Source organism: Molossus molossus, unplaced genomic scaffold (genome assembly GCF_014108415.1).
Source record: "Molossus molossus isolate mMolMol1 unplaced genomic scaffold, mMolMol1.p scaffold_m16_p_11, whole genome shotgun sequence".
NCBI lineage: Eukaryota > Metazoa > Chordata > Mammalia > Chiroptera > Molossidae > Molossus > Molossus molossus.
Genome location: NW_023425346.1, coordinates 94,478,111 through 94,503,895, shown reverse-complemented (window position 1 = coordinate 94,503,895; position 25,785 = coordinate 94,478,111). Strand labels below are relative to the sequence as shown.

The following is a 25,785-nucleotide window of genomic DNA, read 5'->3' as shown; positions in this document are numbered from 1 at the left end:
TAATAAGCATCTGTATGCTTGAGAAGTTGGCTGAGATTTCTGTGGTTTATATTAAGTTGCTATTAATAATTTCACTAGACCTTAAAATTAGGTTTGAGGCTGTATGACATCTAAGAGCACTGGACTGGATATCAGAAAATTTGAGTAGTAGATCACTAGCTGTGTAACCATAAACAATTACATTGCCTGTCTGGGCCTCATATATTAGTCTCCTTGGGCCTCCTTTTTTTCAATTTGAGAGAGAGAGAATATGAATGAGGATGCTAGATGTGTGAACTCAGTAAAAGCCATTTTTATGTTTGTTGCAGATATAGTAAATCTATGTTTGTTGCAGAAAAGAATATGTGTAATGTAGTTACTGCTTTATGGTGCTGACAACTATTTTTTCAAAAGAATTTAGATTTATTTTATTTTATTTTTTGTGCTTGTTTTAGACTTCTGAGAAGGAAATTATAAGTAAAGAACAAGGTATTGAAAAGGCAGAGGGGGCATCTACTGTCATTCTTTACAAAATTGATGTCCCTGCCAATAGATATGATCTCCTGTGTCTGGAGGGATTGGTTCGAGGACTTCAAGTCTTTAAAGAAAGGTAAGGTACATATTCATTAAATACTTTGTCAAATTGGATATTTTTTCTTTGCTTCTCATTATCAGCAACTCTGAGTTTCTAGAAAAAACTTTGTTGGACAAGTACACAGATCTAGGTCGCTTAGAGGGATGATTGGCGGGTGAGATTCAGGTAGATTGTAGCCATTTGAAACTGTCTGAATGTTGAGTCATTTCATTTTGGGAGCATATTTTAACACTGAAAGTGGTTCATGGTTTTATGGAGAACTTTAAATGTTAGAAAGGTTTTTAGTTTGTATTTTTTTGTTTTTAATATTCAGTTCAAATTTGATTTGCTGTAACTTCATCCCATTGTCCTAGTTCTGTTCATTTTGTTTACACAGCAGAGAATATGATTAATTTAACACATGTTTCAGTTAATAATGAGCAAATTTATTTTAATATTATTTTAGGATAAAGGCTCCAGTATATAAACGGGTAATGCCGAATGGAGAAATCCAGAAATTGATCATCACAGAAGAGGTAATAAGGATTAAATCTTATTTTCCTTTGAAAATAGTCTCTTTTGTGTACATATCTATAAATATAATTTCTTTGATCATTTGCTAATATATTTAACCTCTAGCTTTCAAAAACTGTCAGTTTGTTTGTATCAAGAAATGAAAGGGAGCAAAGCATTTGTTTTCTATGAATAATTTTGGAAAATAACATCCAAATGTTTATTTTAAATATATTTGAGATCAAATTGTTTAAATTGTGCTATAGTGATGCAATTAAAAATAAACTTTCAGGGGAGGATAATTTGTTTAAAAAATATCAACTATGAGTAGACTACTTAAGATTAATTTTTATCTCAATTATTTAGTAAATTTTTAGAATTCTTACTGAATGGAAATTCCACAAGGACAGGGACTTTGTCTCTTGTCACCTGTATGTTTTATTATTTGTTGGTTGAATAAATGAATATATACTTGTTTGAATGAAGATGTGTGACAATGTCAAGAGTGCCACTAACTTGCTATTACACAATGTTATTATGAAAAAAAACCTTAATACTGACATCTAATGATATGATGAATTTCAGACAGCTAAAATACGCCCTTACGCCGTAGCAGCAGTTCTCCGAAATATCAAGTTTACTAAAGATCGCTATGACAGCTTCATTGAACTTCAGGAGAAGCTGCATCAGAACATTTGCAGGTTTGTGGTTGCATCTTTTTTCTCCTTCCCTTCCCTTCTATCCCTTTCTCTCCTTACTCTTCCTCTCTCCCCTTCTCCCTCCCTTTCCTATTTTCCTCCCTTCCTCGTATACAGATTTTTTCAAAGCATTTCTAAAGTAATAAAGTGTTAGAGGAATAAGAGTTTAAATTTGCTTTACCAGACAGCTAATTATGACTGTTTATAGTGTATGTGTGGAGAAATAAGATATATTTTGATTACTGTATAGAGAATTATCTAATCCTAGAGATTTTTCTTGTTTTTTGTGTTTTGGTTCAAATCATCAGTAGTGGATTGCACTACTAAATATTAAACAGTGGTAATTTGAAGTATGACCTGTCATTTTTAAAATGGAAAATTTTTGGCTTGAATTTACTTTTTGAGTAAGTATAATTATAAATTGTCATATAAAACTGGGGACTTTTAAATGACCAGTTTTCTTATTGTATCTTTGACATTGCTATACATCATTTCCCACACACTTCAGTATAGTGATCTTCAAACCTAAATCATTTCTGAACTCCTGAAGTGAAAGAACATAACGATGGGAGTCCTTGAAATAATTTCAGTATTTCAAGAATCTAATGGAAATTATATATTTACTGATGATATCAGACACCAGGCTTTAGCTAATATATATCAAATATGTTTGTGTTGATTCTGAAGTATATTAACATAAGTTATCTCACTCTGATCAAAGGTATGATTAATATATATATCTTGAATAAAAGTAGGAAATAGAATTTTAATTTTTTTATAATTGCAGTTTGGTAAACCGTGGAGACTGGAAGAGGCTTGGGCATAAGTGATGGGCTAGGGAAGGGATTGAGGGGAGGGAGACCCTGGATGTTTTCTTCCGGGGTGAGAAATATTGACAATGCCTTGGCCAGTTGCTCAGTGGTTAGAGTGTCAGCCCACAGACCAAAGAGAAATATTGACAAGTAAAAATAACTTCTGTGATTAAGCTCATAGGGTCTGTGTTCTCTGAAACACCTTTACTTACATGGTAGAAAAATGTTTTTTGTTTGTTTCAAATTCTAAATAACATTCTATCCTAGTTCTTTTATAAGAAGAGTCTTTTAGCTTGCTAGCATGTCATTGTTAACCTGTTAACCCGGCGGGACGTATAAATACATCAAATGTTGCATACAGCAAAAAGGGAATTCCCCGGTTAACAGTTAAGCAAAAAATAAGAATTTAAATATAATTTCAGAATAAAGAACAAGATATAAGATTTTTGACAAGTACAGGTATAGCTAATAAATCTGCTTGAGCCAGATTATCTGTTCTGGATTTACTTTATTTGAAGACTCTATTTTTCTTTAAGACTATTTTTTGTCTAAATCAGAAGGCATTTCCTCACTTAATTTAACTCCAAACTTTTATGTGGTATATTTGGAAATCATGAGCTTTTTCGAAGAGGAGGAATAAATCACATCCTAATACTCTTGTGTGCAAGAGTCCTTATCTGTCAGTAAATCCTGATTAATCTCTTGAGTGAGCTTTGGAAATGTGCATTTTTAAGGAATATATTCATTTAATTTATCAAATTCATTGGCATTTAGTTGTTTGTAATGTACCCTTATCCTTTTATATCTGTAGTGATACCACCTTTTGCATTGTGTCTTCTTTCCCTTGATCAGTGTGGCTAAGACTTGGTTTCACTGACTTTTCTCTGCTGTTTTTTCCCTGTGTTTTTCACTGATCTGTGTAGAGCTAATTAGTTGCTTTTACTGAGGCAGGACCCTTCTGCCTTCTGTATCCATTGCCACACGTGTAGTGTGGTTTTGTTTATGTGAGCACTGTTTCCTCCAGTTCTCGTGGACGAGTCTTTCCGCGGCCTCAGGTGGCTTCTCACGTGCGTGCACTCAGTACTCAGGTGAATACTTGGGGGGACCCTCCGCAGATCTCCTCTCCCAGTACTCTGTCCACTGAACTCTGGCCGTCTTGGTCTCTAGATTCTCAGCTATGTCTCTTCGAGTCGGGGTCACTGGGCTCCAACCCGGTCCCCCTTTCCTGCCCTGCAGCTTGGAAAGCCCCCAGGCATTCGTGGGGCTCACCTTGTTTTCTGTCTCAGGAATTGCTCTCCTCCGTTCAGTGCCAGCCATGAGAACTGTTATTTCATATATTTTGCCTTTTTATGGTTGTTTCAGGCAGAAGAGTAAATCTAGTCTTTGTTACTCATTCTGGACTGGAAATGTTCAGTGAATTTTTTAACTTTAGTTATTTTACTTTTTATCTGTAGAATTCATTTGGTTCCTTTATTGAAGTTTCTCTTTTTCTGCTGATATTTCCTCATCTGTTCATTATGTGAATATTTTCCCCATAATTCTTGCACATTTTTTGTACTAAGAGCTTTAAAATCTGTGTGGTGATTTGAAAGTCTGGGTCATTTTAGCGCTGGGTTTTGTGGACGGGTTTTGTTTGAAGTATGAGTCACATTTCCCCGTTTCTTCTCATGTCCACTGCTTTGTGGCTCCATACAGAAGAGTGTTATGGAAGATGCTCTTGATTTTGTCCCGTTAGCCGGAGGAGTGGGGTTGCTCTTGTAGGCAAGGGCTCTTGAATACTTAGCTAGACTCGGCTGGAAGTGCGCGGCTGGACCAGAGCTCGGCAGGGGTAGCAGCTGGGTGTGCTGCCTCCTCTCAGCCCCCTGCTGCTTTTCACAGCAGCCCCTGAAGTTTCTGCCGGTGTGGTGAGATCTTGACATTCATACATGTTAGGAATAGTAATCTCTTTTCTGTACCTATTTTATAAACTTCTATCAGTGTGTGTTGACTTTGGGGGCTCTTTTGGGTATATAAGGTTTTCAATTTGGGTATACTCACATTTATCAGTCTTCTGTATGAATTTTATGTTTTGTGGCTAACTTAAGAAGGGGTGTCCTTGGGCTCAGGCTCCGCTCTGGAAATAAAGTGTGTTTTGATTCCTAATGATAGAAATATACAAGTGCTTGTCATTTGTTACCCTGAATTAATGGTAACAATGCCACTGAAGTTCATAATAAGTTAGAAATTGAAAATCTAAAAGTATATTTATTTTAATTTTAAAATAATGCTTATACTGTATATTGGTTTTGACACGGATTACAAATCTGAGAAGTGGAACAGAGTTGATTAAACATTAGTCAACCCCAGTTCTTAAGAACACAGTTCTAGTAAACTAGGATTGTATATATTACTATTTTGACCAAAATGTTTAATAAATTTTCAGTGTTTAAGCTTTGTTCTTTTATATTGTCCTTGAACACTTTTTATGGTTTGTTTTTTGTGTGTATGTTTGTCTTTTGTTTTTCAAAATGGGTAGCTCTTTGATTCATCTGAAATGTATTTTTTTGTGATTGGTTTGAAGTTAAAATTTAGTAATATTTTGAGGTCCTGTTTTAGGATTAAGAGACCAATATTAATGCTAAAAAAAAAGCACACTTTCTTACCCATGGGTTTGTTAATTGTTAATTTATCTAAACTTATTGAACCATATATATTTCAACCTGTGATAGTTTTGGAGTTATCTGTCATAAGCATTTAACTCATTGAGTCAAGTATTACTTCCTTTTTGCTTGTCAACAGTTCTGTTCATTTCAACCATATTTATTCAAGTTTTAGTCACTGGTCTTAGAGGTTGACCAAAATTGGTTTTATACAAATTTTATTTTATTTATTTATTTATTTATTTTTTTATCCTCATCCGAGGACACTTTTCCACTTTTTGTACAGACAGAGTGGGAGGGAGAGAGAGGAAGAGAGAGAGAGGGAAACATCGATGTGAAAGGGACACATCGAGTGGCCGCCACCCGCACGACCAACCAGGGCCGGGGACAAACTGCAACCGAGGTATATGCCCCTAGCGGGAACCGAACCCGGGTCTCTCCAGACCGCAGGCGGACGCTCTAACCGCTGAGCCAAACTGGCCAGGGCTATACAAATTTTAAAAACTATTTCATAGTTAATGTAACATAGACTTTAATAAAATCTTTGATTACTAATGCATTTTTTCTGTTTGGTGTATATATGTGGTTATGCATACGTATTCAAATATATGCATATACATTTAAAACCTATTTTAAGAAATCTTTAGAACACCACAAATTCTGACCAAGTTTCCTTCTTTGAATTGTCTGTTAGAAAGCTTAGAGCCAGATTTGTGACCCTCCTTGCTAAGACCATGGGCCCATTGATTCTAATTTAGTACTGACATCGTTCCTGGATCTGTTTCTATCTCTACTTCTGTTTCTTTCTCTTCTAATTTGTAACTTATTGTAAGTTCCTAAAATTTCCTTAAGTCCTTTTCAGATAAACTGTAGGACAAATGAAATTAATGACCTTTGAACTTTCCTTACATTAAACTATAAATGTAAATTCACAGTTCTTAAATTTTCTCCATTATTAATATAATATAGCAATGTGACAGAACATTTAGGAAAATACAGAAAAGTACAAAAAATGCATGCCCGGCTGGTGTGGCTCAGTGGTTGAGCATCAGCCTATGCACCAACAGGTCAGTGGTTCGATTTCTGGTCAGGGCACATGCCCTGGTTGTGGGTTTGATCCCCGGTAGGGAACATGCAGCAGGCAGCTGATCGCTGTTGATGCTTCTCTCTCTCATCGATGTTTCTCTCTTTCTAAAAAATCAATACAAACATTTTTTAAAAATACAACAATTTGTTAGTTTATTCTAATTTAATAAAACATTTTTGTTCACTTCAGGACATTGAGAGGAAATAAGGTTAAAAGAAGACAGAAGGAATGTTGACTTGGAGAAGGTTCTATAACATAGGACTTGGGAAACATAATGGCAGGGAGTTTACTTCAGCTACTGAAATAATGTGTTTTTTTTTTTATTTTTTTATTTTTTTATCCTCACCCGAGGATATTTTTTCCATTTTTTGTACAGATAGAGTGGGAGGGAGAGAGAGGAAGGGAGAGAGAGTGAGAAACATCGACGTGAAGGGACACATCGAGTGGCTGCCACCCGCACGACCAACCAGGACCGGGGACAAACTGCAACCGAAGCACATGCCCTTAGCGGGAACCGAACCCGGGTCTCTCCGGACCGCAGGCTGACGCTCTAACCGCTGAGCCAAACTGGCCAGGGCCTGAAATAATGTTTTGTTAGTAGTTTTATAATTTCTCATTACTTCTAACAGTTGGGAGAATTTGTTCTTTGTACTCCTCTAAAGTTGCCATAAAGCAACAGGCAATTTTAGAGAAGTGTCTAAAAATAACTTTTAAAAACAGTCTGTGTTATCTTTAGAATTGCTGCTTGGGAATATTCAAATCTCTTTTTCTATCTCTTTCTCGCTTTCTCTTTCCCTCTCTTTCATCGTTTAGGAAAAGAGCATTGGTTGCTATCGGTACCCATGATTTGGACACTTTGTCAGGCCCATTTACTTTTACTGCGAAGCGACCTTCAGATATCAAATTCAAACCTCTAAATAAGACAAAGGAGTATACAGCCTGTGAACTGATGAACATATACAAGGTAAATGTTCCTTTATATTATACAGTAGTTCTGCATAAATCTTGAAATTCCTTCAAAGTCAAGTCTTGGAATTAGAAAAATGTAATGAATGCTTAAAAAAAAAATAGCAGTATCTGGGCTCCAACACAGAGATAATGATTATTTGATCTAGGGGAGGGGTACTGGGTGTAGTTTTGTTTTATTATTACATTTTTAGCCTCTTAGATGATTTTAATGTACAGCTAGGATTGAGAACTGTTGAAGTAGACCATACTACATTGTAATATTCATATTTGGGTATAATTAAAACTTCATGTAAGTATAAGGAACAATAAGATTTGGCTGATTTTGTGTGTGTGTGTGTGTGTGTGTGTGTGTGTGTGTGTGTGAGTGCGCGCGCGGCAGAAACACTATTACAAAATATCTGCCCATTATCATGATTTTAGCGTCCAGCAGTGACAATGAATTCAGTAGTCATTTTAAACTTTGCATAATCAAGAGGTAGTGGGTACCATTAGAAAAAGGCAGCTTGGCCTGATTTGCTAGTGATTACTTTCAGTTTATTTAAGAAGTTTTTTGTTTGTTTCTTTTTTATTGAATTTATTGGGGTGATACTGGTTAACAAAATTATACAGGTTCAGGTGCACAATTCCGTAGCACAATATCTGTACACTGTATTGTGTATTCAGCACCCCAAGTCAAATTAAATTGTTTTGTGACAGTGTGTGTTTTATTTGAGATAGCTGAGTCTTACCAGTGCAGATTTGTTTTCACCATTGAAAAACGGCTCATTTGTGTTCTCATCTCTTTCAAGTGGGAGATGAGGCCGTGAGAGGATGTGGAGATACCGATTTATGTTAGAAAGTCTTACCAACTGAGAACTTTCTGTCATTTGTGGCAGTTTTATTGTTGTTCTGACTTTTCACCTTTTTATACTAGGTAGGTATGTAAACTACATTGATAGAAATAAAAAAACTAATTTTGTTTGACTTAATTTTTTTCAGACTGACAACCACCTTAAACATTACTTACACATCATTGAAAATAAACCTCTGTACCCAGTTATCTATGATAGCAATGGTGTCGTCCTTTCAATGCCTCCAATCATCAATGGTGAGCTATTTCTTAAGCATCATAGCTTTTTACTGTCTCTTCTTCTTCTTCAGCATGTCTGTAGAGTTCTCAATAGAGGTGGATGAATCAAATCAAATTAAGTAAATCTGAGAATCTCAGGTCTTTGTAAATTTTTTGTAATAGTTCTTTCCATTCATTTATTCAATAACATTTTACTTGGAATTTTTTTTTTTAAGTGTTTTGTTTATTGATTTTAGAGAGAGGAAGAGTGAGGGAGAGAGATGGAAACCTTGATGAGAGAGAATATCCATTGGCCACCTCCTGCACACCCCCACTGGGGATTTGGCCCACAACCTGGGCATGTGCCCTGACCGGTAATCGAACCAGCAACCTCTTGGTGCATGGGTCGACGCTCAACCACTAGTCCATACCAGCTGAGCTTACTTGGGATTTTTATACAATTTATAAATGTATAAATATCCAAGTTTATAAATATTTTCTGATACCAGTGTCTGGATTCTGTTAAATTCCTTCAAAGGGTATTGATGTTTTGGGTTTAGCAGGTAGTTCACTTGGTTAAACTCACATTAAAATTCTGCTTTGTTTTATAAATTAAAACTTTTAAACTGAATTTTGCCCTTTTAACTTTTTTCTGAAGGCTTTTTGATAAGGCAACTTGAATGTAATTACAAAATTTGGTGATGTTGAAGCCATAGGTAGGAGAGTCTTTGCCTTCTCAAGATCTTGGGAATTTGGACTTTGGAGTTAGCCAGATTCAGACCTAAATCTTATCCTTGTTACCTTGTGATCATGGTCAATCAGTTTGTTATCTGAATCTTAGTTGTCTCTCTGCAACTCTTTCATAGGGTTGTGGTGTAGATGAGGTAAGACAGCTTCTGTTAAGTGCTTGGCATAGCTCTTGACACATTGAATGCACTCAGTAAGGCCTGTTATTATCTTGTCTTTATTCTGCAATAGGGCTTAAAAAAAATGTATATCCCCTTACTTTGAGATGTTAGTTTATATTGTGTTCTAAATTAAAATGTAGTTTCTGTTTTGTAGAGCTTTTTAATGCACTTGTTTCTGAAACTGATTGTTTTGTGTTCATTGTAGGAAATCATTCCAAAATAACAGTAAATACTAGAAATGTATTTATCGAATGCACAGGAACTGACTTTACTAAGGTAAATAAAACATTTTTCTATTTTTATACTGTTAGGATAGATTTTACTTCTGGGCCAAGACTATATGGTTAAATTTTAAAATATGTTTGTTTGTTTGTTTGTTTATTTTTATCCTCATCCAAGGACATTTTTCCATCTTTTGTTCAGATAGAGTGGGAGGGAGAAAGAGAGAGAGAAACATCGACGTGAAAGGGACACATCGAGTGGTTGCCACCCGCACAACCCAACCAGGGCCGGAGACAAACTGCAACCAAGGTACGTGCCCTTAGCGGGAACCGAATCCCTGACTCTCTGGACCTCAGGCCAATGCTTTAACCGCTGAGCCAAACTGGCCAGGGCTAAAATATGTTTATTTTGTTTTATTTATTTATTTATTTTTGTACAGATAGAGTGGGAGGGAGAGAGAGAGAGAGACATCGACGTGAAGGGACACATCGAGTAGCTGCCACCCGCACGACCAACCAGGGCCGGGGACAAACTGCAACCGAAGTACGTGCCCTTAGCGGGAACCGAACCCGGGTCTCTCCGGACCGCAGGCCGACGCTCTAACCGCTGAGCCAAACTGGCCAGGGCTAAAATATGTTTATTTTGAAGGTGGGAACATATTTAAGAAAATTATAAAAATATAGATAGATATTCTATATTTTGGTTATGGTGCTTTTATTCAATCAACACATGTTTAGTGAGTACCTACTGTCTTCTCAGTGCCAAGAGTTTAGTAGTAAGTTGCATGTTCCTTGACTTCAAGGAACTTGTAATCGTGGGAGAATTAGCCACTTATCTAGCTATAAAACAGAATGGGATAAGTATTGTAATGTGATCTGTTAATTGAAATGTTGAGTAATTTGGTACCTTTGTGTATTTGGTAAAAAAAATTCTTTAAAATGAACTGGCTATAAAGCAATTAATAAAGGGTTTATGTGCACAGTGATATCCAGAATATGTAGAATACTAGTTGTGCTCTCACTTTCAGCCACTACGTATTTTGAGTTGGATTACTGGGAAAGTTTTTCTGTGGCATATGATTTCTTTATTCATGTTGAGTAAGGCAGAGTGAGATGGCAGTTAAGCAGCTTAAGAAAGGTAAACTTGAATGGCAGGAGAAGGCTGGAGTGTAGAAGGCCGGTAAGTGGTGTTCACATATATTTATAGAATTGGAGACCATTGTTAGGTATTTCATTTATAACTTTTATGTACCATATTTGCCTTGAGAAATCTTGTTATAGTAATATTCAAATTAAAAACATATTTTTAAATTCATACATTAGCAGACCTCGCATCTCTTTCTTGAAGCTTGTATATGAGAGTAAAGTGTATATAAAAGTGAAGCATATATCCCAATAAGGTTACTGTATTTTTTTCTAAGCATATTTTTTGTTCAATTGAAAAATGTTAACAAATCTCTGTGGCCTTCACTATAGCGGGCATTGCTCTCTGTTTATAATACACACACACACATATATATGTATTCGTATATGTATATGTATATATAACCAAATGAGGTAGGGACTTATATTATCTCCATTTTACAGATGAAGAAACTAAGGTACAAAGACATGTAAGTAACTTACCCAGAGTTAGACTGCTAGTCAGTGGTTGGGATAGGAATCACGCATCTGGCTGCAGAGACTTAGGGTGTTGATCCGTAGTTAACCATTTGTTTCTCAAAACGTGGTAACTCCAATGGAGGAGGCCAGGGAAATAAATCTCAGTCATTGATTGTAACTTCCAGGACACCGCATGAATGCTGAACAATCAAAGATAAGGACAGGCCTCATTTAGCTCATAAGTGTTTATTCCATTCCCCTTTTTACAATGTAAAGGACCATTTTTAGATGTTTGGGAACTAAATTATATTAAATGTTAAATTATTTCCATCTGAATGAAGAGAGAATATGTATATTTATAGATTATCATAACATTTGTCTTTTTCCTTTGCAGGCAAAAATAGTTCTTGATATTATTGCCACCACGTTCAGTGAATATTGTGAGAATCAGTTTACGTAAGTTCAATTGGCACCTTTATCAGTAGCCTATTGTTTTGAAGGCAAAGCATGAAGGCCTTGTGCTAAATATAAAGATGAAAAATGTGTTCCTGTAAATAGAACATCTACTCTCTTTGGGAACTAAGACATATGCATAAATAATGTATAAAGTAAAAAGTGATAAGTACTTGGAAAAGTTTCAGTAATGTTTGGTTGTGTGTAAGTTCACGTTACTCCTGGCTGAGGCCGTCTGGGCAGGCCTTGTGGAAGCAGTGACATTTAAGCTGTCATTGGGTTTGGATCATATTTAAGGATCATTGGGTTTGAGAATGTAAACGTGAAGGAACAGCAAGAGGAACAGCCAAACAAAGGGAGAGAAGTATATATATCAGCAAATCCTATATCCTGTACATATATATCAGTAAGGTTACTGTAGTTTTTCAAAGCTCTTTTTAATTAAAAATTTTATTTAATATACCTATTTGGCTCTTACCGTGTACCAGCATCATAGTTTATTCTAGAATAGTAATTATAATTCAAAATGTATAACTAGAAAGTAGGACTGAAATTGTATGAGCAGTATCAGTCGCTTTTTTTTTTTTTTTATTTTTTTTTATTTTTATTTATTTTTTATCCTCACCCGAGGATATTTTTCCATTTTTTGTACAGATAGAGTGGGAGGGAGAGAGAGAGAGAAACATCGACGTGAAGGGACACATCGAGTGGCTGCCACCCGCACGACCAACCAGGGCCGGGGACAAACTGCAACCGAAGTACGTGCCCTTAGCGGGAACCGAACCCGGGCCTCTCCAGACCGCAGGCCGATGCTCTAACTGCTGAGCCAAACTGGCCAGGGCTCAGTCGCTTTTTTTAAAAACTGATTTTAGCGGCTGTGCCAGTCAGTTTTTGTTGTGTAACACACCACCTCGGTAAAGCCTGGACTCTGCGTGTCAGTGTTGGCAAGGAGGCCACAGAGGGTGTGAGCTCCGCAGGACTGGGAGACAGACGTATTGTGTGGGCACTGCCTGAGGAGACCTGGAGCCATAGGAGGTGGACTAGCAGAGTAAGGTGGTATTTAGGAGGATTCATCCAAACAGCAGTGTTGGAACGTGACTAGTTTGAATATGTGGAGGCTAAAGTTGTAGACTAAGTGAAGATTTGTTAACCATACACATTTCTAGAAATGATGGACCCATTTTTTCTTAAGTATTTCATTTAATTTTTTTTTTCAGGGTTGAAGCAGCTGAGGTGGTTTTTCCTAATGGAAAATCATACACCTTTCCAGTAAGTACTTAAGAAGTGACTTGATGAGGATGCTTCTACCTGACAACTGCATTTTTAATAGCAAGGCTCTGGCTTATTGTCTTTACCTGAGTTCAAACAGGTTTTAAAATGTATGACCTTTTTGCTAATTAATACTCTTGAGAGTAATCTAGCAATAAGAAATATTCATAGATATGTTTCCAAAGGTCAGTAAAGCCTGGATTTTATGTGTGATTGTTCCTGCCTAGCATGGTAGAGTTATGTACAGCGTGAAGGTGACTGAGTACCAGTTCATGAGCTGCTCCAGCAGTACTGGCTCCTGGAGCACCTCATGGCCAGCACGGGCATGGCTGCATTTCCTTGCCCAGAAAAATGATAGGCACGGAATGTCTTCATAACACTCTTGGACTTCGTATGAAGAGAGTACATAATGGTACATGAATTATTCTTTGTCATAAACACCTGCTTGCCTAAGATGAGACTGAAAATCTTCAGCAGGATTCATTAGCATTTTAGAAATGATAAATGCACTGCTGTTTTATTGAAGAAAATGGTGATTGACCATATAAAAGAGAAAAAATTTGGCATTTTGTTATTTGTGAGCAGTTCCAGTTATCCAGCAGTAGAATGTCCATATATGAATATGATGTAGCAGATTTATTCCCCTATAATAATGTTTTAAAACCCCGGGTATTTTCAACATGTGGCTCTGATGACAGTTTCTTGGGAGGGAAATGAAACTGACAACAGCAAGTTGAAATAGAAAATGGCTAAGGCTGCATCTGACCATGGTGATTTAAGCTTCTCAAACACTTTTTCTTTTAAGGAACTGGCTTACCGAAAGGAGATGGTGAGAGCTGACCTAATTAACAAAAAGGTTGGAATCAGGTATGTTCTGAAGACTTCATTTATTTATTTTTGATTGGAGAGAATTCCAGAATGAAGTGTACATAGCACTACTTTTTCCTGAAAGAATGCTTGGAGAGGATTTAATAGCCCTTGAGAATAAGTCATGTGATGATGGGACATATGTTAGGATTCAGAAAGAAAGGTTACTATTTCAGGTAGTAGCATGTTTTAAAATAAAACAGAAACATGTTTTAAGTAATCCAGTGAAATTTATGGTCTGTACATTCCTATTTCAGAGAAACTCCGGAAAATCTTGCTAAGCTTCTGACCAGGATGTACTTAAAGTCAGAAGTCATTGGCGATGGGAATCAGATTGAGATTGAAATCCCTCCGACCAGAGCAGACGTTATCCATGCATGTGATATTATAGAAGATGCAGCTATTGCCTATGGATATAACAACATTCAGATGGCTCTCCCAAAAACATACACCATAGCTAATCAAGTAAGATTGCACCCTTAAATAAACACTCCTTATTGTTAGAAACTGATTGTTGAATGTCAGGAAGGCTTTGAGAAACAGAACATAGGAATTTGGGCATGCCCTGCTCTGAGGCTTTTGCTTTGGAGAGGATACAAAACAGATGCCTGGTTGATTAGAGTAAGTTGAAAACCTGTAACGATTAGTTCTTTGAAGAAAGACAGGTTTTGCCTATGGGGCCCTTGTCGAATCTCTGACTGGGAGATTCATTTGCTTAGCCTGGGCCTGGAGACAGAAGTTGTGTGTGGGGAGGGACAGTGGGGTATTGTACCTCTGTAGGAGTGTTGGGGTGGTGAGGAGGTGAGTAAGGGATGGTACTAGCAGTATATTGATAAGGATGGAAGGGTGGCTTCCTTTTAATGACGTGTTTTGTATAAATCTCTTAAAAATACAAAATTTTTTTGCGGTGAATTCAAGTAAACTTTTCTCCCCCAGTTTCCCCTTAATAAGCTCACGGAACTTCTAAGACATGACATGGCAGCTGCCGGCTTCACCGAAGCACTTACATTTGCTCTGGTACGTGTACACGCTCTCTGCCCAGCTGACTTAACGTCGAAACGGAGTTATCTACTCCAGGATTCCTCATGAACTTGTAACATCTAGACTGCCAACATTTCCAGGTTTTAAAGAGTAATTTTGTTACTTGAGATGGTACAACTTTCTCGTAAAGAAATTTTGGAAGATTTTTTTAGTCGTAGAAAAATATGAAGGACTGGAAAAGCGTCCTAGATAACAGATGATAATGTATTTTATAGTTTCATGTGAGTGTCGATGGTTCACAATGAATTTCATAAGCAGCTTTATTAAGCTAGAGTTTTTAGTCCTGATTTGGTCTGTGTCCACCAGAGGCCGCCCTGGTTAAGGGCTTGGGGGCCGTTCCACATTACACTTACTTCTTGGTCTTGGAACACGTCCATAGCATTTGCTTTGAGTGGAAAAGCTGACATAAAGGGCCTAAATCAGGAAATGAATTTTACTACAAAATCAGACGGAAGTCCCCCTCCCCCACCAGATTGACCATTTGAAAAGAATAAAATGTGTAGGTAGTTTGTAGTTTCCTTTTCTCTTGCTGAGCATTTCTGTGGTGCCTGCTGTATAGTTTGTAGTATTCAGGTAAGTTTCATGTAACCATGTAGGGTAAAAACCAAACCAAAACAAAGGCAACTAAAGAAGCTACTTCTTTTTCTCCCCTCAATTCAATTCCAGCCCTAAGAATCTCAGTGTTTAGAGTATTTACAGAAGGCAGCAGTGGGAATTACTGCCGTACAAGGAGGGTGGGTAAGGAGATGCAGCCTCTCCACAGTCACTTCATTGAGCATTTGTAATTCACAGGATATTGACATCAGAAGGGACCTTACACATCTAGTTCAATACTTTCTTTTTTCTGATTCAGTGATCATTTGTTCAACAACATTTATGATACATCTGTTGTATGTCAGCCACTGTATCAGTGAGGAAGCCTGAGGCCAAGAGAGGGTGATGAGTACCTGACAGTTTGCCCAGATACCAGAAGAACCGTGACCAGACCCTGCCTTTTCTGTACTCATACTGTGTATGCTGGCTTTGTACTACCATGTTGTTCATACATGTACACACATATGTACGTACACAGTTGTGAGCACTGATGGTTTCATGTAAAATGAAATACAAACTAATAGTGTTGAGAAATGTATATTATTTTTTAGAATTTGATTTCGTGACTGTAGCCTCAGGCACCTCGGGAGCACATACCCTGCCCCCTGGCTAGTAGCTGCTCTGCAGAGCTCCTCCTGTGCCAGGCCTCCATGTACTCCATCCCATCGGGCAGTGCAGCCCAGTGAAGGAGGCCTTCCGGTCCTACACGGCAGGTGATTTAGGTAACTTGTCCCGCTCCACAAAGCCCGTCGCTGTGGACCAGGGATTCAGCCCAGGCCTGTCTGTACCCAAGGCCTGGGACTCGACTGTCCCACGAGTGCCAGTCTTCAGCTGTCTGAGGTCACTTTACCACGTCGCTTATCACCAGGGGAAAGGGGTGGGTGCTACAGGGTTTTAGACTTGTAGTAACAGTTTTCCTGTAGGAATTTCAACATTAAAGGTATTTTTGAAGTTACATACTTTCTAAGCAAACCTAAGCATGTCTGAGCATTTTATCTGCTTTAGCACAAGAGTAGCAACCCTGCTCCAAAACCTAGCCCTTGACGTCCCGAGTGTAATTCACATCTCATCGCTGTGCTTTTGCTGTTTGCATACTTGTAATATTTTCTCTTACACTACCTCACTTTTAAAACTAAATATCCACTTTAGCCTTATTTTAAGAATAATATTTGTAAAAATTATGGGCTTCAATTGTTATTTTTTGTAACACTTTAAACACATAAGTATTAACATTTAAAAAATAGTCCTTCCTGTATACTAGCTACTGCCAGTTCAGGATACCTTGATTTAAACTGCTTCTTATTTCTGTCCTTTATCATCCATCGTTGTGGTAAAGTACAAGGTCACTCATATCTAGCTGCATTGCCATGTGTCTGTGGGGCCTTTTTCTTTTCTTTTATACAGATGGCACTAGCTCTATTTGAGAGTAGATTGTATCATGTAAATTGACCCCCTTATATCTAAATCTTGTCATAAAAACTCCTTGATGGGAAACATGGTTATTTCTAGCATGCTTGCCGCCATATTTCACTCCTGCAGCCATGGCAGATCAGGGCGCATTTTCTGCTGTGTCAGGATATGGCTTCAGGATTCTTCCCGAGCATGGTGAAAATCGTTAGAACTGGCATTGGTGTAAAACAAATCTACACCCGTGCTTTTTTCCGAAGTGAAATAAAAGCCATCTGGTCCTTGAGGATCATGTTGTAGAATAGTGCTGTGAGCAGTATCACCTAATGTTGGAAAATAATGCAGTAATCTGCTGGTGCATTCGTTTTCTGTTGTTTTAAATTTTTTTTCAAAAAGTTAGCATTAATGCCCTGGCCGGTTTGGCTCAGTGGTTGGAGCGTCGGCCTGCGGTCCAGAGAGACCGGGTTTGGTTCCCGCTGAGGGCATGTGCCTTGGTTTCAGTTTGTCCCCGGCCTAGGTTGGGTTGTGTGGGTGGCAGCCACTCGATGTGTCCCTTTCACGTCCATGTTTCTCTCTCTCTTTCTCCCCCCTCCCACTCTATCTGAACAAAGTATGGAAAGGTATCCTCAGGTGAGGATAAAAAAAGAAAAAAAAAAAGTTAGCATTAATATATGTGATAATTATTTAATTTTAGTAATGATTTGTTAATTATGATTGTTGATATTTTTTTATCACTTAATTTGTGCCAAACATTTTATTTGCATTATCTCATCTCACTTGGTATTAGATCTGCTATATCTAATAGTCAGTTTTATTTTCATAATTTTTGCTCACCATCCCAGTTTTTAAAGGTGACAAGCATCTTTCTGTGGTTTTTTTTTTTTTTGGTGGATGAGTACTTAATGGTTTATTTATTACCTGGAGCTTTATCGATTACATATGCACAGAAGTTAAGTGGCCACTTGAATTTTGCTCTCAGTCCTACCATTCTGCTGCAGGTCAGTACGGATTTAGCAGAGCTTACAGTGGTAGTCAAAACAAAGCCACGGACACCAAGGAGGGAGAGAAAATTCTGACTGGAGTCATGGGGGATATTTTTATGGAAGAAGTGGAAGAGATGTCATTTAAGTAGAGTCTTGGGGGGGTGGTAGCAAGTAGTTCAGGATGGTATAAGGCAGGTAAAAGGGTAGGGACTGGGTAGGGAATCATAGATTAGACTGGAAAGGCAAATGGGAGGCTAGTTTAGGAATAGCCTGGATACAGATTATACCACAACCTCCATGTGAAAATTTTTTTTTTTTTTTTTTTTTTATCCTCACCCAAGGACATTTTTCCACTTTTTGTTCAGGTAGAGTGGGAAGGAGAGAGAGGAACAGAGAGAGAGAGAGAGAAACATCGATGTGAAAGGAACACATCGAGTGGCTGCCACCCGCACAACCGACCAGGGCCGGGGACAAACTGCAACCGAGGTACGTGCCCTTAGCAGGAACCAAACCCAGGTCTCTCCGGACCGCAGGCCAAAGCTCTAACCGCTGAGCCAAACCGGCCAGGGCTCCATGTGAAAATTTACTTGAGCTCTGTATCATGGCAGAACGCATTGTAGAACTATTAACGTTAAATTGCATTTGCTGTGTGCCTGAGTTATTTGATAAATGTTTATTCTTAACTCACTAATTTATATAGAGAATCAACATTGCTGTAAGACCATAAGTTTACTTGCGGCATTAAATACTTTTTATATTAAATTTGGTCGTCGCTTTCCCATATTAATTTATTTTGAATGTGTTTTTAGTGCTCCCAGGAAGATATTGCTGACAAACTTGGTTTGGATATCTCTGCAACAAAGGCAGTCCATATAAGTAATCCTAAAACAGCTGAATTTCAGGTAAGAATTTTCAGTAGATAAGTATTTGGGTAAAAATAGGCAGCACATGAGTTTTGAAAGTTTTTTTCAGGTATTATTATACCTCATGGCAAAATCCTAGAGCTTTTAAAAATCTCTTGAATAAATTTATAGTTGGTTCTTGCTTTACTGACAAAAATTCTTAAGAATTTTAAATCTTTTTTTATTAACTTTATAGCTGGTTCTTACTTGCTATGTGCTGTCTAGCCCAGTCTTGTCTGAACTTTCCATTTTATAGTTGATTTTTTAACACTGTTTTCAGATCACATCTCTTTTTCATCTATTTGTAATAAATGTCACCATTCCCAGTACCTCCCTTAAGTCCTTCACCTTTAAATTAGTTGTTACATTAGTTCTTGACTATGCTGCCTGTCTGCCACTAAAATTGTCTAGTTTATTGGCACTTTCATGTCGAGTTTAGGAACAGTTAAATGAGAATGATATTATGTTAACAGTAAATGTTAAATAATTTACATTATAGATTAGGACAGTAACTTTAAAGAGCATTTTAAAGTGATAATACAGTCTGGTTATTAGTGACTTCACCTGTCTTTCATACTAATAAGCTCTCATTCTGTTTTTCTTGTGTATGCAATTTTGTATTTTAACTCAGGCTTTAGAGAAAACCATGTCTTACCTTGGCTGGTGTGGCTCAGTGGTTGAGTATCGATCGTGCACCAAGAGGTTGCCGGTTTGATTCCCACTCAAGGCACATGCCCAGGTTGTGGGCCAAACCTCCAGTGGGGGGCATGCAGGAGGCGGTCAGTCGATGTTCTCTCTCATCGATATTGCTATCTCTCTCTCCCTCTCCATTCCTCTCTCTCTAAAAATAAACAAAGAAAAGAAAATTTAACCCTGGCTGGTTTGGCTCAGCAGTTAAAGTGTCGGCCCGCATACCAGAGAGGCCTGGGTTCAGTTCCTGCTAAGGGCACGTACCTCGGTTGCAGTTTGTACCCAGCCCCAGTTGGAGTCATGTGGGTGGCAACAATTTGTGTCTCTCACATCGATGTTTCTCTCTCTCTTTTCCTCCCTCTCTCCCTCCCGCTCTGTCTGAAGATAAATGCAAAAATATCCTCGGGTGAGGATAAAAAAGAAAGAAAAAAGAAAAAAAATTTTTTAAAAAAAGAAAACACCTTGTCTTCTAGAATCAAGGAATCTTGGATTGGAAGGAAATGTTTTCAATAAAGTTAATGCTATTATAATATCTCTGAACTCTGATTTAGTTTCTTTAAAAAATATATATATTTTAGAGCGAGAAGAAGGGAGAGGGAGAGAGAGATAGAAACATTGATGAGAGAGAACATTGGCCGCCTCCTGCATGCCCCCACTGGGGATCGGGCTCACAACTTGGGCATGTGCCCTGACCGGGTATCAAACCAGTGACGTCTTGGTGCACGGGTCGACGCTCAACCACTGAGCCACAGCGGCCAGGCTGATGTAGTTTCCACTTCTGTAAAAGTAAGGGGCTACTTTTACTAAAAGTAGTTCTAAAATTTCTAAAAGTTCTAAAAACATGTAAATCTAATTAGAAAATTTTTTTCTATAGAACTACCCATAAATGTGGAAGATTAGAATTAGACTAATTGAAAAACAATTGGTAATATGCCAGGGATCAAACCTGAAACCCAGGTACAACCCCGGACTCGGAATTGAACCTGCGACCCTGCATTCGTGGGCCATTTCCTCAACTGCTGAGCCAAACCGGTTAGGGTGCTTCTCTACTACTTTTAAAAATGCCCACGGTTTCTTTTTTTAAAGAGATTTTTAAGTTCATTTGGATGGGGTGACATTTCAGTAAATCTTAATGGATTTTTATTTGAGTATATTGCAAATTTTTCTTTTTATTCCAGTTTCATTTATCAGCCTTGATAGCTTTCTTAAGATGTGGTAATGTTGTGTTCTTTAGAGTTTACATTCTGTCTTAATCCTCTATATAAGTGGAAGGAAGACAAATCAGAAACACATTAAATGCCACTGTAAATAGCTGTGGCCTTTGCACACTTAAGAATCAATATTTCTGTATAAAATACATTTGAAATGAAAATGAGTCTGTCTTTTAGACTTGACAGATTCTATATTTTACTCTTACTTTAGCAACACATATGTCCTACCATTACTAATGTTGCTAACAAGTTTATGTTTATTTATGGTTATAAAGTTGTTTATGGTCTTATAACTCATTTTATTGTCTAAACCCATTCTTTTTTTTTATCCTCACCCAAGGACACTTTTGCATTCATCTTCAGATAGAGAGAGAGGGAGAGAGGGAGGAAGAAAGAGAGAGAGAAAAATTGATTTGAGAGAGACACATTGACTGGCTGCCACCCACACAACCCCAATCAGGGCCGGGGACAAACTGCAACTGAGGTACGTGCCCCTAGTGGGAACCAAATCCGGGTCTCTCTGGATTGCAGGCCGACGCTCTAACCACTGAGCAAGACTGGCCAGGGCTAAACCAATTCTTTTTCCCTGCGTAATTTTTAACTTCGGGCTTTTTTCTGATAGTAGATACATCAGATTGTGAATAAAAGAAATGTTATTTAGTTAAAATATGTAAAATTTTATTATAATTATTATAAACAAAATCACAGAATATTCCCACATCCCCCCAAATTAGCAGTAATATTCCTTAATATCTTCAAGTGTCCAGTCATTGTTCAAATTTTACCAGTTGGCTCAATTTTTTAGTTTGATTTTAGACTTATAAAGTTGTACATCAAAATTGATTGATGTGCTTCTTAAGTCTCTTTTAATCTACAGGTTTCTCTGTCTGTCTGTCTGTCTGTGTCTCTCTCTCTCTCTCTCTGTCTCACTCACTGTGTCCAAGAAACTAGGTCATTTTCCTTGTAGGATTCTCACATTTAGGATTTTGCTAACTACATTCCATTGGTCCCCTATATTTTCAATAAATTGTTAATTATAGCTAGAAGCTTGATCATTTTCAGGTTTTTGTTTTTGTTTTGTTTTGGGAACATGAAGGATATTTAAGAAAGCACCAGGTTGAAGGCGAATAGCAACTTGTTGGTAGAATGAATGTGATAGGAAAGATCCCCCCCCCCCACACACACACACATCTAGCAGGCCTTTTCAGGGCTTACTCTTCCTTGTGCAGGATCTGGGGAGCCTGCTGTCTTAACTAGGGTGGTCAGGGCAGGCCTCTGTGGGAAAGGACCTTTGAGCAGAGACTAGAGGAAGAATGTAGCAGGCAGAGGAAAGAGCACATGTGGAGGTCTGAGATGAAAACCTGCTTTTGGTGTGTAGCTGTGTGGCTGGAGCACAGGTAGCCAAGGGCACAGCAGGCATTGAGGTTGGAGAGAGGCCAGGGCCACGTTCATATAGGGCCCCATGTAAGGCATGGATTTTACTCAGAAGTTGGTGGAAACCTACTGGAGATTTTTGAGCAGAGTAGTTCCATGATCTGATTAGGTCTTAAAGGATCAGTCTGTGGAGAATAGACCACAAGGTGGCAGGAGTGGAAGCAGACAAACCAGTTTAAGAAGCTCATGCGGAATACAGTAGACCCAGACACATGGAAGTAGGGCACAGACTGACATCCCTCAGAAGAGGGGATGGGGGGTGGGGGGGTGGGAAGAGATAAACCACAGAACTTATATGCATGTATGCATGACCAATGGACATGGACAACTAAGCCGGGGACAGGGTGGAGGGGGGGTGGGGTGGGGGGTGCCAATGGGGTAAAAAGGTAAAATATCTGTAACAAAAAAATAAATAAAAATTCATTAAAAAAAAATAAATAAATAAAAAAAAAAAAGAAGCTCATGCAATCCCTGGCTGGTTTGGCTCAGCAGTTGGAGTGTCAGCCTGCGGTCCAGAGAGACCCGGGTTCGGTTCCCTCCAAGGGCACGTACCTCGGTTACAGTTTGTCCCCGTCTGTGCGGGAGGCAGCCACTCGATGTTTTTCTCTCTCTCCCTTCCACTCTATCTGAACAAAAAATGGAAAAATATCCTCGGGTGAGGATAAAAACAAAAAAGGAGGAAGCTCATGCAAGAGTCTGGGTAAGAGAAATGGTGTTGGAGTCTGCAGAGCCTGGACTCTCAAAGATGGTGTCATACCTGCTCGCAAAACCCTGCTGGTAACAGGATGTTTTGACAGCTGACAGATCTCATGTATCTCAGAGTGAGAAATTTATTTCACAGACAAAAGGAGGGAAGTTTTGCGGTTTTATGTTTGTTTGTTTGTTTTAAAGAACTGGGATGTGTATTTATACGTCTTTGGCTACTCAGTTGGAAACTAGTCATAGTCTGCCCGTAGCAGCTGCTTAGTTGTTTTAGTGCCTACATATTTGTGTTCTGTTTTTCTCATCGTCCTGGTGTTTTAGTTGCATTTACATTTTCCCTGGTTCTGGTTTTTTAACTTTTGATTAATTCATATTTAATCTATTTAAATACAGGGTGGGGCAAAAATAGGTTTACAGCTGTACTCGAAACGGAGTTTATTCTTGTATTATTTATTAATTGTATTATTTTCTGTACAGACAACTGTAACCTACTTTTGACCTATCCTGTATTTATATTTCTTGTAATCTACTTCAGTTTATAAAATAAGGCAGAATATGAAAATTTTTACATATTTGAAATCTTCAAGGATTTAATTTAAAAAATTTTAATAATAAAATAATTCTAGATACAAGCAATTATATTTGTTATCATATTTGTTTCTTATTTTTAAAGATGTATTGATTAGTGAGAGAGAGAGATTTATTGTTCTACTTACGTATGCATTCATTGGTTGATTTTTGTGGGTGCCTTGACTGGGGATCAAACCCGCAATCTTGGTGTATCACGATGGTGCTCTAACCAACTGAGCTACCTGGCCAGGGCTCTTCTCATTTTTTTTTAAATCAAATTTATGATTTTTCATTTTGCAAGTTTGCAAGTCAGGACATTTTTAGCTTTTTGAGTGACCTGAAATTGAAAAATAAAAATGACTTAGATATTTGGGCATTGCATTTTCCAGAAGAGTCTCTTGTGAAGCCATGGGGTCTTTTGGTTTTGTCTTTAACCAAGTACATTAGCCCGTCTTGTGCCCCCTCCCCCCTTCTTTATGGTTTCACTATCCATGGTTTCAGTAACCTGTGGTCAACCCAATCTGAAAATACTGAATATAAAATTCCAGAAATAAACAATTTATAAATTTTAAATTGCAGCTGTTCTGACTAGTGTGATGAAATCTCACCCCATCCCTCTCCATCCCAAATGGGACCTGAATTATCCCTTTGTCCAGCATCTCCATGCTATATATACTACCTGCCACTTAGTAGCCAACTAGGTTGTTAGATTGACTGTCTCAGTATAAAGTGCTTGTATTCAAGTAACCCTTATTTTACTTAAGAACGGCCCCAAGGTGCAAGAGCAGTAATGCTGGCAATTTGGATATGCCAGACTGAAGCCGTAAACTTGATCATAGGAATAATTACAGTATATATAGGGTATAGTACTACCTGTGGTTTCAGGCATCCACGGAAGGTCTTGGAACATATCCCCTGAGGGAAAGGGTGGAAGTACTTGATTGTATGTCTGTTTGGTTCCTATTTGGTCAGTGCAATTTTGCGTCTTCTCCTGTAGGTGGTGCGCACTACCCTTCTTCCTGGCCTCCTAAAGACCATAGCAGTGAATCGGAAGATGCCTCTTCCTCTTAAACTGTTTGAAATCTCTGACATTGTAGTAAAAGATTCTAGCAGAGGTAAGAACCAGCCACCTTTGATTTGTCTACTTAGAGCATTTTTTGAAATGAAAATATCAACTGTATATAAAAGTAGAAAAAATAGTATAATCACCCTTGTGAATCCAACACCCAGCTTCAACAATTATCAACACATGACTAAGCTTCTTTACTTTACACTCCAACTACTTTCCCATATTATTATTTTTTTTATTCTTCACCTGAGGATATTTTTCTGTTTATCATTAGATAGAGTGGGAGGAAGGGAGAGACAGAAACATTGTTGTGATAGAGCCACATTGACTGGTTGCCTCTGCATGACCTGACTGGGCTGGCGGATGAACCGCAACTAAGGTACGTGCCCTTGACCAGAATCAAACCCGCGACTCATTGGTCTGCGGCTGATGCTCCAGCCGCTGAGCCAAACTGGCCAGGGCTCCCCATATTATTTTAATGTAATTCTGAGAAATGATAGCATTTCATCAGCAAACACTGTAGTATCTATTTCTGAATGATACGGACTACCATTTTTGTCTTTTTAAAATAATATTTATATAATATTTATTATATTTATCATATCTTACTATCATCAGACATCTACCTAGTGTTTAAATTTTCACAATTGTTTTTTTTTTTTTTTTTGGTGGCATGTGCCCCTAGCAGGAACCGAACCCGGGACTCTCTGGTTCGCAGGCCTATGCTCAACCACTGAGCCAAACTGGCCAGGGCTTCACAATTGTTTTATAAATTTAATTTTCATGATTGATTTGCATCAATCCAAGCAAGGTCCATATATTTAGTTACTCTATCTCTTACTTCTTTTACTAGAAAGCAAATTTTAACAAAGAATATAATAATACTTTGTAAGGGCCCTATTAAAACCTCACCTTCAGAAGCACTGTGGAATCTTTTTATCTCATGACAAGATTTATGTGCATATCAGTTTAAGGTACTTGGCTTCTTGTCATTCTGGTTTTTCAGTGACTGTTCACCACCAGCGGTGTACTAGTGACTGTGTTTTGCCAGTTAGTGACTGAATGTGTTTTGCCAGTTTTTGTCTCTTTTGAGTGTGGTCTGGACTTGTTAGTATAGCAAGTTGCTTGGCTCAACATTTGGAATGCAGTAGTTACTTAATAAATACATATTTAGTAAGTACCTGATTGCCAAGGATGTTTGTGTTAGTCAGGCTTCCTATGTTCCAGTCAGACGTCTCCATGTCAGCAGACTTATATAATCAGTCTGACTGTTTCGAGCTGTGTATGAGGTCATCTCTTGGTGAGCAGTGCCTTCAAATGACTAAATTTCTTGGTTCCCTGGAATTACAGTTCAAGTCCTAGCAGTGCTTATTCAGTGAGTCTTACTCCAGACTACAGGCTTCAGAGTGTGTTTCTTTGAACCAGTTCAAGAAGCAGAGGCCTTTCTTGGCTGGCTGTCTGTGGACTGTCCACAGCAAACTTTCAGCCAGCGCTGGGCTCCACCTGCTCCCCAGTGTGCAGCCCATTTCAGCCAGCGCTGTCA

At 38.1% G+C, this 25,785-nt stretch overlaps 1 protein-coding gene across 4 annotated transcripts in view; it reads left to right on the top strand.

Annotated features, from left to right (window-relative positions):
* FARSB (phenylalanyl-tRNA synthetase subunit beta) overlaps window positions 1-25,785 on the top strand; it is a 66,024-nt gene that overhangs the window by 5,769 nt on the left and 34,470 nt on the right. For all 4 annotated transcript variants that reach the window (XM_036254297.1, XM_036254298.1, XM_036254300.1 and 1 more), the window contains exons 3-15: window positions 435-589; window positions 1,020-1,089; window positions 1,652-1,767; window positions 7,116-7,266; window positions 8,250-8,358; window positions 9,433-9,503; window positions 11,445-11,506; window positions 12,721-12,772; window positions 13,578-13,639; window positions 13,897-14,104; window positions 14,576-14,656; window positions 18,474-18,566; window positions 24,171-24,288. In XM_036254297.1, the coding sequence (XP_036110190.1) occupies window positions 435-589; window positions 1,020-1,089; window positions 1,652-1,767; window positions 7,116-7,266; window positions 8,250-8,358; window positions 9,433-9,503; window positions 11,445-11,506; window positions 12,721-12,772; window positions 13,578-13,639; window positions 13,897-14,104; window positions 14,576-14,656; window positions 18,474-18,566; window positions 24,171-24,288 (1,348 nt within the window). The remainder of the gene's footprint in view (window positions 1-434; window positions 590-1,019; window positions 1,090-1,651; window positions 1,768-7,115; window positions 7,267-8,249; window positions 8,359-9,432; window positions 9,504-11,444; window positions 11,507-12,720; window positions 12,773-13,577; window positions 13,640-13,896; window positions 14,105-14,575; window positions 14,657-18,473; window positions 18,567-24,170; window positions 24,289-25,785) is intronic.